The following is a 16,335-nucleotide window of genomic DNA, read 5'->3' as shown; positions in this document are numbered from 1 at the left end:
TCAAAATCAAACACATTCCGGAGCTTTGCCAGAAGAAAGAATTATGATGGATAATATATTTAATAAAATTGGATGGATAGATTCATTTAGAGAATTTAATAAAAGTAAAGAATTTTATACATGGTGGTCAAATAGAGGAAAAGCAAGAATGAAAAATACTGGATGGAGAATAGATTATCAAATATCAAGCAAATATTTTAAAAATAAAATAAAAAATGCATATATTTATAAAGAAGAATGGTTTTCAGATCATGCGCCATTAATTATAGATTATAATTTTTAATATTTTTTATTATTGATTTGTAATCTATATTTACATTAATTTTTGTTATTTTAAAAAAAATCATTTTACTTATTTGATAAAGCATATAAATTCCATTAGAGTAAATAATATTATTTTCATTAGACCATTTTTCTAATTTTGTAATTCCTTTAAAATTATACATTAATTCATATAATATAGATGTTCTTTTAAATATATTTTTATTTATATCAATAATATTATTATTTAAACTAGAAGAAGTTGCGTCTATTATTATATCAAATTTTTCATCTATATCTTTTATATCTTTATAATAAATATTCTTTGAAAATGTTGAAAAATGTTTTATAAAATTTTTACCATTAATCTTTGTTCTATTAGTTATTACAATTTTTTCTGGATATTCAAATATTAATGAAAAACATATAGACCTAGAGCTATTGCCGGCCCCAAATATTAATATTGTTTTTTTATAAAAGCTTAAATTTAATCTTTTTTTGAAATCTTTTATAAGGCTTATTCCATCTAAATCATATCCAATTAATTCATTATTTTTATTAATTAATACATTACTAACAGATTTAGATAGAATAGAATATTTGTCATAAATATTACAAAGCTTATAAAATTTATTTTTTAATGGATATGTAACGCTGAAACCTAAAATACAATTATTTCTTCTGATTTTGAACAAAAATTTTTTAATATCTTGTTTGTTACATATTATTTTTTTTATACAAATAAATTTAAAATTATGTATATATGAAAAATAATTAATAATATTTGGAGTAATACTATGATTTATTGGACATCCAATAACGTAGTATCTTTGTCTATTAAACATTACATTTGATTTGTTTTTGTTAATATAATACTTGAAATAATTATAATCGTCCTTAATTATATTTATATAAATATAAATTTGAAAATCACTAAAAAATGTGTGAATTAAAAAATAAAATAAATAAAAAAGAAAAATATAAAGAAAAGATTATAACTTTAAAAAAAGAAAATGAAAAATATAAAGAAAAGATTATAACTTTAAAAAAAGAAAATGAAAAATTTATTGATGATATAAATAAAAAAAATGAAAAAGTATTAAGTCTTTATGCAGAAATGGAAAATCTTAAGAAAAGAAATAATAAATTAATTGATAATATTAAAAAATTTGCATTAAATGACTTTGTATCTGAATTAATAGTTGTATCAGATAGTCTGGAAAGTGCAGTAAAAAATAATAAACAAGAAAATAATGGAATTAATTTAATTTATAAACTTTTTTTAAAAATTTTTAATAAATTTAAAATTTATCAAGTTAATCCAAAAAAAGGAGATAAATTTAATCCAAAAATACATGAGGCAATTAATATTGTAAAAGATAAAAATATTAAAAAATGATAATATATATTCTTTAATTCAAACTGGATATATTTTAGAAGACAGAACTCTTAGAGCTGCAAAAGTTTCAGTTGTAAATAATAATTAATAATAAGGAAAAAAATATGAGTAAAATAATAGGCATAGATTTAGGAACTACAAATTCTTGTGTTTCAATTATAGATGGGAAAAATTATAAAGTTATAGAAAATTCAGAAGGAGGAAGAACTACTCCTTCTGTAGTTGCATATTCAAATAAAGGAGAAATATTATTGGGATTAACTGCAAAAAGACAGTCTGTAACAAATCCAAAAAATACTATATTCGCATCCAAAAGACTTATAGGAAGAAAGTTTAAAGATAAATTTATACAAGAGAATATTGTTAACAAAGTTGGATATAAAATTATAGAAGCAAAAAATGGAGATGCTTGGATTTTAATAAATGACAAAAAACTTGCTCCTCAACAAATATCTGCAGAAATTTTAAGAAAAATGAAAAAAACAGCAGAAGATTTTTTAGGAGAAAAAATTACTGAAGCAGTAATTACAGTTCCTGCATACTTTAATGATTTACAAAGACAAGCAACAAAAGATGCAGGAAAAATAGCAGGACTTAATGTAAGAAGAATAATAAATGAGCCTACTGCTGCTGCATTAGCTTATGGAATGGATAAGAAAAAAGCTAACCAAACAGTTGCTGTTTATGACTTAGGAGGAGGAACATTTGATATTTCTATTATAGAAATTGCAAATGTTGATGGAGACAGCCAAATAGAGGTATTATCAACTAATGGAAATACTTTTTTAGGAGGAGAAGACTTTGACAATAGATTATCTGATTATTTAATTAAAAAATTTAAACAAGAATCAGGAATAGATTTAAGAAATGATAGTTTTGCTTTACAAAGAATAAGAGAAGCTGCAGAAAAGGCTAAAATAGAATTATCTTCATCAAATAATACAGACGTAAACTTACCTTATATAACTTCTGATAATACTGGACCAAAACATTTAAATATTAATATAACAAGAGCTATGTTTGAGTCAATTGTAGAAGATTTAATTAATCAAACTATAGAGCCTTGTAAAAAAGCTTTATCTGACGCTAATTTAAATGCAAAAGATATAACTGATATCATATTAGTTGGTGGACAAACTAGAATGCCAAAAGTTCAAGAAATTGTTTCTAATTTTTTTTGGTAAAAAGCCTAAGCATAGCGTGAATCCTGATGAAGCAGTTGCAATTGGAGCTGCAATACAAGGAGGAGTTCTATCTGGCTCAATAAAAGATGTTTTATTATTAGATGTAACTCCTCTTTCATTAGGAATAGAAACAATGGGAGGCGTTATGACAAAACTAATAGAAAGAAATACAACAATTCCTACAAAAAAATCTCAAGTGTTTTCTACAGCGGAAGATAACCAATCTGCTGTTACCATTCATGTTCTTCAAGGAGAAAGAGAAATAGCATCTGCTAATAAATCATTAGGAAGATTTGATTTAACTAATATTCCTGCTGCTCCAAGAGGAGTTCCTCAAATAGAAGTAACATTTGATATAGATTCAAATGGAATATTAAATGTTAATGCTAAAGATAAGGCTACTTCAAGAGAACAAAATATAATAATAAAATCTTCAGGAGGCCTTTCAGAATCAGAAATAAAAGATATGATTCTTGATGCAGAAAAAAATGCAGAAAAGGATAAAGAATTTCAAGATCTTATGAACACTAAAAATCTAGGAGAAAATTTGGTTAATAGCACAGAAAAATCAATAAAAGATTTTGAAAATAATATAACTGAAAAAGAAAAAACAGATATTATATCATCTTGTGAAGACTTAAAAAAATCTTTAAGTACAAATAATAAGAAAGATATTGATGATAAAATAAAAAAATTACAAGAAGTATTTTTTCCAATATCTGAAAGAATGTATAAAAAAAATAATGCTAATAATCAAGCAAATAATTCTAATAATACAAAAGATACTTCAAGTGACCAATCAAATACAAATAATGAAGAAAATATAGATGATGTAAAATATGAAGAAGTTAATGAAGATATTAAAAAATAATTATGTCTGATTATTATAGTATTCTTGGTGTTACTAAAAATTCTAGTGCTCAAGAAATAAAACAAGCATACAGAAAATTAGCAATGAAATATCATCCTGATAGAAACAAAGGAAATCAGGAGTATGAAGAAAAATTTAAAAATATATCAGAAGCATATCGTGTTCTTTCAAATCCAAATGAAAAAGCCAAATATGATAGCTTTGGACATGATAATTTTCAAAATGGAGGATATAGCAGCGATTCTTCTTCATTTACATCTGGAAATTTTGGAGATATTTTTGGAGATATTTTTGGAGACATATTTGGAGATAGATCTTCTGATAATAGATCAAGAAGCGTAGGACAAAGAGGAAGAGATATAGAATATAATATGGAAATTACATTAGAAGAATCTTTTTTTGGTGTAAAAAAAGATATAAATATTAGGACATTAATAGAATGTAGTCTTTGTTCAGGATTTGGAGGGAAAGAACAAAAAAAATGTTCAAATTGTATGGGTAAAGGAACAACAAGAATATCTCAAGGATTTTTTTCATTAGAACAAACATGTCAAAAATGTCATGGATCTGGAATTGAAATAAAATTTATATGTAATAAATGTAATGGAAATGGACGAATTAATGGAAATAGAAAATTTTCTATAAATATTCCAAAAGGAGTTAATCAAAATGACAAAATTAATATAAAAAATAAAGGAGAAGCAGGAACTAAAAAAGCAGAAAGTGGAAATTTATATATAAAAATATCAATTAAAAAACATGATATTTTTACAAGAGATAAGCACAATTTGCATTGTGAAATACCAATAAGTTTTTTTACTGCATGTCTCGGAGGATATATATACGTTCCAACTTTAAATGGAAAAGTAAAAGTTTATATAAAAAAAGAAACACAAAACGGAAAATTGCTAAGAATAAGAAATAAAGGAATATATGATATACATAATAGAAAAATAGGAGATCTATTATGTAAAATATTTGTTGAAACTCCAATTAATATTAATGAAAATCAAAAAAATATTATAAAACAATTACAAGATTCTTTTTTAGAATCTAAAAAAAATTTTCCTAAAGAAGAAAATTGGTTTAAAAAAATAAAGTCTTTTTTTAAAAAAATATAATTTTTGCATATAAAATGTTAAAATAATTGTTTCTTAAATATTTTATAATAAAATGCAAAATAAAAAAAATAAAACTGCCATTATAAATATATTTAATGCATCTATAGAATGGTTTGAATTTAGTTTATATGTTTATCTTTCTCCTTATATAAGTATGCTATTTTTCCCTTATTTAGATAAAAATAAATCAATATTTTTAACTTTTATAATTTTTGCATTTAGCTATATTTCAAGGCCAATAGGAGGATTCTTTATTTCATTAATTGGAGATAATTTTGGAAGGAAAATAGCTATAATATTAAGTATGTCTACTATGTCAATTAGCATGTTAATTATGTCTATAATTCCTACTTATGATTCAGTAGGAAATATATCCGTAATTATTTTAATATTAATTAGAATAATTCAAGGATTTTCATTAGGAGGAAATTATACAGGAATACTTACTATTTTATCTGAAGTTTCAAATAAAAAAAATTTAGGATTTACAACGTCATTATTAAGCATGTCTTCGCAATTGGGAGTTATAATAAGTTCATTTACTATAAGTATTGTATCTTCATTATTAAATGAAGATACAATGATAAAAATTGGATGGAGAATAATTTTTTTTATAGGATTTTTAATTTCATTATTATCAATAATACTTCAATTGTTTACAATTGAATCAAATGAACTATTAAAAAAAAATACAAATAATAATATATTTTATCCTTTGAAAAAATTAATAATTTCTTCAAAATATGAGATTATAGTAGTTTTTTTTTTAACAGGATATGTTGGAATATGTTATTATATGTTTTCTACGTATATCCCTAATATGTTATTTATACATAATTTTATATCTTTAAAATATATTATGTATTTAAACACAATGTCAGCAATAATATATGCTTTATTCTCTCCAGTATTTGGATTTTTTGTTGATATTTTCGGAAAAAAAAAAATCATTATTATTTTTTATAAAAATTTTAATATTATCTATAATTCCAATTTATTTTTTAATTTATTCAAAAATATTTATTAATATTTTTATAGCAAATTTTGTATTTGCAATAATAGTTTCTGCAATAACGTCTGCTTTTCAAGCATTTATAGTGTCTTTATTTCCAAAAAATATTAGATATACAGGAATATCATTTTCTTATAATATTGGAAATGCAATATTTGCTGGAACTACTCCTGCTTTTTGTTTTTTTTTTAGTAAATATAAGCAATATATATTATTTGCCTTTTATTTATTTATTTTTATTTTCTTTATTGATTATATATATTTTATCAATTATTAATAATAAGAAAAATGTTATAATCAATAAAGAAAATAAAAATAAATTTATATAATATGAATATTTTAAAAATTAGCAAACTTTCAGTTAATGCTTATATTGGAATACATGATTTTGAAATAAAAAATAAACAAAAATTAAAGATTAGTTTAAAATTAACTATAAATAATAATCAAAAATGCTATGTAACTGATAATATAAATGATGCAATTTGTTATGATAAAATTATAAATTTAATAAAAACATTTATATCAAATAAAAAATTTAAATTAATAGAATATTTAGCATTTAATTTATTAAATCATTTATCAAAATATATAAAAAATATTTCAAAAATAAAAATTAAAATTTATAAAAAACTTATTTTTCATAATTTAAATTATGTATCTTATTCTATAAAAAAAACAATATAATTTATGTTAGTTTTAAATATAGGAAGCAATATTGGAAATAAATTTTACAATATTAATAAATGTTGCTATTTAATAGATAAAATGATCTCTCCAATAAAGTATTATTCTAATTTATATATAACAAAAGCAATATTAAAAAAAAATTCTCCATCTTATTGGAATAAGAATTTTTATAATATATCAGTTGGAATAAAAACTGATATATATATATTCCATATTTTAAATAAAATACAAGAAATAGAAAAAATAATGGGAAGGGGGGCACATGAAACTTGGTCTCCAAGAATAATAGATATCGATATAATTTGTTTTAAAAATAAAATAATAAATACAAGAATACTAAGAGTTCCTCATAAAGATTTATTAATAAGAGATTTTTTTATAAAATCTCTTATTGATATATATCCTTCATGGCGATATCCTGAAAAAAAAATAAATATTTTTGAATTATTAAAAAAATTAAAAAACAATATTATTATGGAAATTCCTCATAATCCAAATAAATCATATACAAAAATAATGCATATAGTAAATGTAACTAAAGACTCTTTTTCTGATGGAATAAATGTGCCAAATATAAAAAATAAAAATTATTATAAATATTATATTGAAAAAAAAATATTAGAATCAATAAAATATAATGCTGACATTATAGATATAGGATTTGAAAGTACAAGTCCAAATAAAAATGAAAATAATTCAATAGATATTATGTATCATGTAAAATTCACAATGAATTTAATAGAAAAAATATTAAAAAAACATGATATTGAAAACATAAAAAAATTTAGTATAGATACATACAAATTTAAAATTATAAAATACATTATAAATAATTATAATTTTATTAATATCATAAATGATGTATATGGAAAAGAAATAAAAAAAATATGTTATTTAATAAAAAATAAAAATATAAAATATATATTTTTATTTAAAGAAATAATAAATAATTATTTATTATGCAAAGAATTTAAATATTTAAATTATATAATTAAATATGCAAAAAATAAAATTCAAGAATTAGAGAAATATGGTTTAAAAAAGAAAAACATAATATTTGATTTAGGAATTGGATTTAATAAATCTTTTGAAGAAACACATTATATATTAAATAATATACATTATATTAAAAATAAATTAAAAATTCCAATAATGATAGGTCATTCAAGAAAAAAATCTGTTGTTAAAAATTTTATCAATAATCAAGATGCAGATTTCAAAAGCTCAATAATTTCATATAATCTTATAAAAGATAAAACAGATTATATACGAGTGCATAATGTCAAACTTTCAAATATTATAAGGAAAATTTTTTAATTTATGAATACTTTATTAATTAAAAATTTATACAAAAATTATAACAATAAAGTTATTTTAAAAAATATAAACTTTAATTTAAAAAAAGGAGATTTTTTAGCTCTTTTAGGTCCTAATGGAGCAGGAAAATCAACAATTTTAAAAATTATTTCTACAATAGAATCATTTAAATATGGATTAATAGAAATATGCGGAAAAGATTTGAAAAAAAACCCATATTTAGCAAAACAATATATAGGAGTTATGCCTCAAGAAATAAATATCAGTCCATTTGAAACTCCAATAAATATTTTAATAAATCAAGCAGGATATTTTGGTATAGATAAAAAAAAATCTATAGAAAGAGCTAAAATAATGTTGGATAAGTTGTCTTTATATAAATTTAAAGATCAACAAACTAGATTTTTATCAGGAGGAATGAAAAGAAGACTTATGGTAGCAAGGTCTCTTATAAATAAACCAAAATTATTATTGCTTGATGAGCCAACTGCTGGAGTAGATATTGAATTAAGAAAAGATTTATGGAAATATATTAATAAACTAAACAAAGAAAATAAGATATCAATAATATTAACAACACATTATCTTGAAGAAGCAGAAAAAATGTGTGATAGAATATTATTAATAAATAAAGGAGAAATATTAAGAGATGTTAAATTATCAGAATTTCTTTCTTTATATTCTAATAAAAAATATTTAATAAAAGTAGATTATAAATATCACAATTTATTAAAAAATCTAATAAAAAATAAATATGATTTTAAATTTAAAGATAAAAAATTTGCTAATAAAAGTTAAACATTCTAAAGAAATTAATAATATTATAAAAATAATACTAAATAATAATATATATATAAAAAAAATAAATGAAATCAATAATAGTCTAGAATATGTTTTTTTATCTATTATGAAAAAAACAGGAAATAAGATATGAATAAATATTTTATAATGTACAAAACATTTTTAATAAAAGAATATAATAGAGTAATAAGGCTTTGGATACAAACTATACTTCCTTCAATAATTGTGGTTATTTTGCATTTTGTTATTTTTGGAAAAATTTTAGGAGAAAGAGTTGGGAATATTGAAAATATAGAATATACAAATTTTATAGCACCAGGTCTAATAATAATGACTGTAATAAATAATTCTTACTCTAATGTTGTTAGTTCTTTTTATAGCTCTAAATTTAATTCATCTTATGAAGAATGGCTTGTATCGTCTTCTCCAAAACATATTATAATGCTCGGATATATTTCTGGAGGAATAATAAGAGGATCTATTACAGGATTTATTGTTACTATTATAACAATAACAATAAATAAAAACATTATTATAACATTAAGTAATTTTTTATTACTATCAGTAATAATATTTTTTTGTAGTTTATTATTTTCAATAGCAGGACTTTTAAATGGAATATTAGCTAAGAATTTTGATGATACAACATTTTTTTCAACATTTTTTCTTCTTCCTTTAACTTACTTTGGAGGAGTTTTTTATAGCATAGATCTTTTAAATGACTTTTTTAAAAAATTAATATATTTTAATCCAATATTTTATATAATAGATTTTTGTAGATTTTCTATTTTGGAATATTATTCAATTAATCCATTGATATCAATATCTTATATAATTATATTTATTTTTGGGATATACTTATTAACAAGTATGTTTTTTTCAAAAAAAATAATAAAAAAATAATGAAAATATCTATATCACAAATTGAATCAGATATAGGAAATATAGAAGAAAATTTAAAAAATATAGAAAATGAAATAAACAATGATAATAATTCAGATTTTCTTATATTTAGCGAATGCAGTTTAACTGGATATTTTCCTAATAATCTTTTGTTAAAAAAAAATTTTATATTTTCTCAAAACTTAGCTTTAAAAAAAATTAAATCCATATCTAAATTAAATAGTAAATTACATATAGTAATAGGATTTATAGAAAAATCAAAATTAGAAAAAAAATTTTATAATACAGCATTAATAATAAATAATGGATATATAGTCTATAAATATAGAAAAACAGAAATTATATATAAAAATTATTCAGATGAAATTAAATATATAAGTTCTTATAAAAAAAAACAAAAAAATTTTAATGTAAAAAATAAAAAAATAAAAATTTTAATATCAGATGATATTATTAATACTGATAATAAATATGATACAGATATTTTAATAATACTAGACTCATCTTATTCATTTATTGGAAAATCAAAGAAAATAATTAATATTTTTAAAAATATATATAAAATTAATAAATGCATAATAGTATATTCCAATCAATTTGGATTTTATAAAAATATTGTATATGAAGGAAATTCTTTAATTTACTATAATTTTAAAATAATAAAATATTCAGATTTTTTAAATAAATCAAAAATTACTGTTAATATAAAAAATATAAAAATAACAAAAGATATATCAAAAATTCCAGATATTAAAAATATAAAATTTTTATTAATTCACTTAACATATTCTCTTAAAAAATTTTTATATATTAATAATTTTGATAATGTTGTAATTGGTTTATCAGGAGGAGCAGATAGTTTTTTAGTATTATTAATAGCATATTTAACAATAAAAAAAAATAAAATAAACTGTATATATATGCAGTCAAAATTTTCTTCATTAAAAAATATGTTAAATGCAGAAAGAATTTGTAAATTTTTAAAAATTAATATTATTAAATATAATATTAAAGAAATTTTTGAATTAAATAAAATAAGCTTTTTTAAAAATTTTAATGAACATCCATCAAGATTGACTCAAGAAAATATGCAATCTAGAATTAGATCTAATATATTAATGCAATATTCTAATCAAAATAATTCTGCACTTTTATCTACTGGAAATAAAAGCGAAATATTAGTTGGATATACTACTCTTTATGGAGATACTTGTGGAGCATTAAATTTAATAGGAGATTTATATAAAACAGATGTATTTAAAATACTTGAATACATAATAGAAAAATATAAAATAAATAGAAATTTTATAAATTATATTCCTTCTGCTGAATTATGGTATAATCAAAAAGATTCTGATAATATTCCAGAATATCATATTCTAGATAAATTTTTAAAAGATTTTTTAAAAAACAATGAGAATATTGAAAAATTCTATTTAAATAATAAGTATAAAAAAATAGTAAATTTATTTTACAAAAATAAATTTAAAAAAAAACAAATGCCTTTATCAATAAAATGTTATAAAAAATAAATATATTTAATTTTTTATTTGAGATGTAAAAAAAATTCATTATAATAGTTTCAAAAGTTTTTTAAAAAAAAAACAAAATTATGAAATTTATATCACTTCAAGATCCTTTTTTAAACACTTTAAGAAAGGATAAAATACAAGTATCTATTTATTTAGTAAATGGAATAAAATTAACAGGAATTATAGAGGCATTTGATCATATATCAATTATATTAAAAAATAATGTAAATCAAATGGTATATAAACATGCAATATCTACTCTTGTTCCATCAAAAGTAATAAAAATATCATCAAATACAAATTTATTAAAGAATAAAAAGAAAAAAGAAGATTCTTTAGATTCCAATAGTACAGAATATCAATCTTTAGAAGAAGAAAAATCAAAAGAGAAAGATTTATCAAATACAAAAGAAATTAATAAAAAAGAAGAAATTAACAAAAATCTTAGTGAAGACAATAAAAAATAATATATAATAATATAAAATAAATTTTTTAATAAAAAAAACATTATGATAAATAAAATTAACATATCTTTAAAAGACTTTTTAAAAATATCTATAATGATGATTTTTATTATTATATCAGCTTTGTTTGTTTCTGGAATTTATGTTGTTCAACCATCTCAAAATGCAGCTATTTTAAATTTTGGAAAATTTTATAAAATAAATGGTCCAGGAATATACTTTCACATTCCAATAATACAAAAAGTTTTAAAAAAAGATGTAGATATTTTAAATACTTTGAAAATAGAAAAACAAATGTTAACTTCAGAAGAAAATATTGTTAATGTTTCATTTTCTGTTCAATATAAAATAGGAGATTTAAAAAAATATTTATTTAGCACAAATGATCCTGAGCTAATATTAAAACAATCGCTTGAAAGTTCTATAAGACAAATAGTTGGAAGTAATAAACTAGAAAAAATATTAACAACATCAAGATCAAAAATAACTTTAGAAGTGCAGGATGAACTTGAAAAAATACTATCAAAATATGAAACAGGAATATATATAAACGAGGTTATAATGCAGCCTGCACAAGCACCTTTAGAAGTTAAAAATGCATTTGACGATGTGATTAAAGCTAGAGAAGATAAAGAAAGACTTCAAAATGAAGCTCAAAGTTATGCAAATAAAGTTATTCCATATGCAAAAGGGAAATCACAAAGAATATTAGAGGAAGCAAGAGCATATCAAGAAAAGGCAGTTTTTGAAGCTATGGGTAATATATCGTCTTTTATGGAATTTGTTGACATATATAAAGAAAATCCTGATTTAATAAAAATGCAAATATATTTTGATACTTTAGAAAAAATTCTTAATCAAAGTTCTTTATATATTATAGATTCGGAAACAAATGATAATTTCTTATATAATAAGAACAAAAAAATCAACATGTTATTATCTTCTTAATTTTTATATGTTTAAGGAAATTTTAAATTTATGATAAAAAAAACTACAAATATTTATTTTTTAATTACTTTTTTACTACTATTAATAATAGTAGCTCTTAATTCTGTATTCATTATTCCTGAAGGACATAAAGCTATAGCATTAAGGCTTGGAGAAATAAATAAAAATAAAGAAAAAAATGTTAAAATATATGATCCAGGAATCAATATAAAAAATTCCATTTATTGACACAATAAAGATATATAATACTAAAATAAAAACTTTAATGATAGAATCATCTAGAGTTGTAACAAATGAGCAAAAAGATGTTCTAATAGATGCTTATTTACAATGGCAAATTAAAGATATAGGGCTATTTTATAGAAGTACTATGGGAGATAATTTTAGAGCTGAAATGTTATTAAAGCAATTATCTGAATCAGCTTTAAGAGCAGAAATAGGTAATATAGATATACAATCTGTTATAAACAGCAACAAAAATATATTGATTGATAACATAATAAAAAAAATTCATGATCAATCAATGAAGCTTGGAATTGATATAATAGATTTTAAAATAAAACAAATTGATCTTCCAGAAACAGTAACAGAATCTATATATCAAAGAATGAGATCAGAAAGGCAAAAAGTTGCTTCTTCAATAAGAGCTCAAGGAGAGCAATTATCAGAAAAAATAAGGTCAGAAGCAGACGCAGCTGTTACAATAAGTATATCAGAGTCTGAAAAACTTGCTAAAGAAATAAAAGCTAATGCTGATAAAAATGCAATAAATATTTATAAAAAAGCATTCAATGAATCTGAAGAATTTTATAAATTTTGGAAAATAATGAATTCTTATAAGAATTGTTTTTCAAATAAATCAGATGCAACATTTATTTTAGATACAAAAAATAAAGAATATTTTAAATATTTTCATAATTTTTAATAATAGCCCTTAATACAGCGCTTCTTGATTTTTTATTTTCTTTTATTTCTAATATATTTGGTTTAGTTTTTTTACAAATCCATTTTGCATAATAATTATTGACTTTATTTTTCATAAATTTTTTTATAATTTTATTTTCTATTGAATTATAACCTATAACACAAATAATAGATCCTTTTGGAATTAAATTAAATAAATCATTTATTGCAATTTTTAAATTTATAATTTCTTTATTTAATTCTATTCTTATTGCTTGAAATATTTTTGTAGCAGGATGTATTTTTCTTCTTTTAATAAATTTATTTATTAAGTTAACAAGATCTAATGTTTTAAAATTATAAAAATCTTTTTTTTTTATATTATTTTTTATTGCTCTTGCTATTAATAAAGATTTTTTTTCTCCTGATTCTTTAATTATTCTATCTAAATCTTTTATATTAATTCTCTTAAGAAAGTCAAAAGCAGTTGTTTTTTGATTTATAATATCTGCTCTCATATCTAAAGGACTATTTTTTAGAAAACTAAATCCCCTTGTTTTTGAGTCTATTTGCATTGATGAAAGACCTAAATCAAGTAAAACAAAAATAAAATTATCTTTATTAAAAAAATATTTTTTTAATTTTTCAATATTTTTTATATTAGCAAAATTTTCATGAAAAATTTCTAATCTTTTTTTAATTATAAGATTTTCATATTTTATTTTTGCATTTTTAATAACATCTATATCTCTATCAATACCAATAATTTTAATGTCATTTTTAAGTTTATTTATAAAATATATAGAATGTCCTCCAGATCCAAATGTACAATCTATTAATATTTTTTTTTTACAACTTATTTTTGTTATTATTTTTAATATTTCATTTTTTAAAACTGGAACATGATACATGATGGATTATTTTTTTATAGCTTTACAAAATCTTGACAAAGATATATAAATATTTCAATATTTCATTAAATATTTTTATTTAATTTTTAAATATGAACTCAACAATATCAAATATTATATCTAGACAAATCTTAGACTCTAGAGGAAATCCTACAATAGAAACAGATGTAATATTAAAATCTGGATACTTTGGAAGAGCATCTGTGCCAAATGGATTATCTAAAGGAGGAAACGAAGCTAAATATATAACAGATAACAATAAAAAATTCTTAGGAAATTCTGTTGTAAATACAATAAAAAATATTAATTTTATTAAAGAAAAAATTATTAATATGGATGTTATAGATCAAAGGCTTATTGATAAAACTATGATATCTATTGATGATAGTATAAATAAAAGTAATCTTGGAGCAAATGTTATTTTATCTGTGTCACTAGCTTGTGCTAGAGCAGCGGCAGCATACTTAAAAAAACCATTATACAAATATTTAATGGATTCTGACAAATATATTATTCCAGTTCCTATGATAAATGTTATAAATGGAGGATGTCATAGTATTTATAAATCTATTGATATTCAAGAATTTATGATAGTTCCAGTAAACTTTAAAAAATTTTCTGATGCAATAGAATCTTGTTTTAAAATATTTAAAACATTAAATAATATTGCACATAAACATAATTTAAAAATTTTAGGCATAGGAGATGAAGGAGGATATGTTATAAATACAAAAAAAAATTTTAAAATTTTTGATTTAATAATAGATGCTATAAAATCTTCTGGATATATACCAGGAAAAGATATTTTTATATCTTTAGATTTTGGTGCAAATAATTTTTATAAAAATAATTATTATAATTTTGAAGATGAAAATATTAATAATGAAAAATGGTCAAAAAAAGTAATAGAAATTGTAAAAAATTACCCAATAATTTCTGTAGAAGATTGTTGTGAAGAAAATGATTTAAATTCATGGAAATATATATCAGAAAAAATTAAAGATGTACAAATTGTAGGTGATGACATATTTTGTACAAATATTAAATTGTTAAAAAATGGAATAAAAAACAATATTGCTAACTCCATATTAATAAAGCCAAGTCAAGTTGGAACATTAACAGAAACTTTTGAATGCATGGCGTACGCTGCTTCTTCAAATTACAATTGTATTATTTCACACAGATCTGGAGAAACAATTGATAGCTTTATATCAGACTTGTCAATTGCTACTGGAGTAGGTCAAATTAAAATAGGATCATTATGTAGAGGAGAAAGAATAGAAAAATATAATCAAATTATGAGAATAGAAGAAGAACTTGGAAATTATGCAATATATCAAGGGAAAAAATCTTTTAATTTTAAAAAATAATTTAAAAAGAATACTTATAATCCCATGTTCTGGCACAGGCACACGATTTGCTTATAAAATTCCAAAACAATACTTTATTTTAAAAAACGGATTATCTGTATTAGATAATGTAATAAAAAATTCCATTAAAAATAATTTTTTTTATAAAATTTATGTAATAATTAAAAAAAATGATAATTTTTATAAAAAATCAAAATTTATTAAAAATAAAAAAATTAAATTTTTCTTTTTTGGAAGCGAAAGTAGACATTTAACAATGTATAATTTTTTAAAATTTATATCAAATAATTTTAATTTAAAAAAAAATTATTTAATTTTTATAAATGATTCAAATAGGCCATTAGTAAAAATAAAAGATTATAATATTTTATATAAAAATTTAATAAAAAATAACTTAGATGCATCTATATACATAAATAAAGTTAATTATGCAACAAAAATTCTTATAAATAATAAATATATTGATATTAACAGGGATAAAATATTTCAAGTTCATAATCCTCAATTATTTAGATTTAATATATTAATAGATAGCTATAATTTTTTTAAAAATAAAAATTTTAACTTTTATGATGATTCTAGTGTTGTTGAGAATTATGCAAAAATATTAAAAAAAAATATTAATATTAATTATATTATTGGAGATAG

The 16,335-nt window shown here is 20.1% G+C and overlaps 2 protein-coding genes across 2 annotated transcripts; both read left to right on the top strand.

Annotated features, from left to right (window-relative positions):
• The first annotated feature begins 1,764 nt into the window (after positions 1-1,764).
• LOC137636479 (chaperone protein DnaK-like) lies at positions 1,765-3,715 on the top strand. The gene is given in 2 exon segments (XM_068368904.1): positions 1,765-2,829; positions 2,831-3,715. Coding segments are annotated over 2 exon segments (1,950 nt in total).
• Positions 3,716-3,798: 83 nt separating this feature from the next.
• Positions 3,799-13,266, top strand: LOC137636478 (uncharacterized; the record flags this gene model as incomplete). Its single annotated transcript, XM_068368902.1, has 3 exons — positions 3,799-4,119; positions 12,123-12,312; positions 13,082-13,266. Coding segments are annotated over exons 1-3 (696 nt in total), but the record flags the coding sequence as incomplete, so codon positions are not given.
• Between the last annotated feature and the right edge of the window lie 3,069 nt (positions 13,267-16,335).

Source organism: Palaemon carinicauda, unplaced genomic scaffold, assembly GCF_036898095.1.
Source record: "Palaemon carinicauda isolate YSFRI2023 unplaced genomic scaffold, ASM3689809v2 scaffold3092, whole genome shotgun sequence".
NCBI classification, from domain to species: Eukaryota; Metazoa; Arthropoda; class Malacostraca; order Decapoda; family Palaemonidae; genus Palaemon; species Palaemon carinicauda.
The sequence above is the reverse complement of the archived record's forward strand: the minus strand, read 5'-3'. Positions and strand labels throughout refer to the sequence as shown.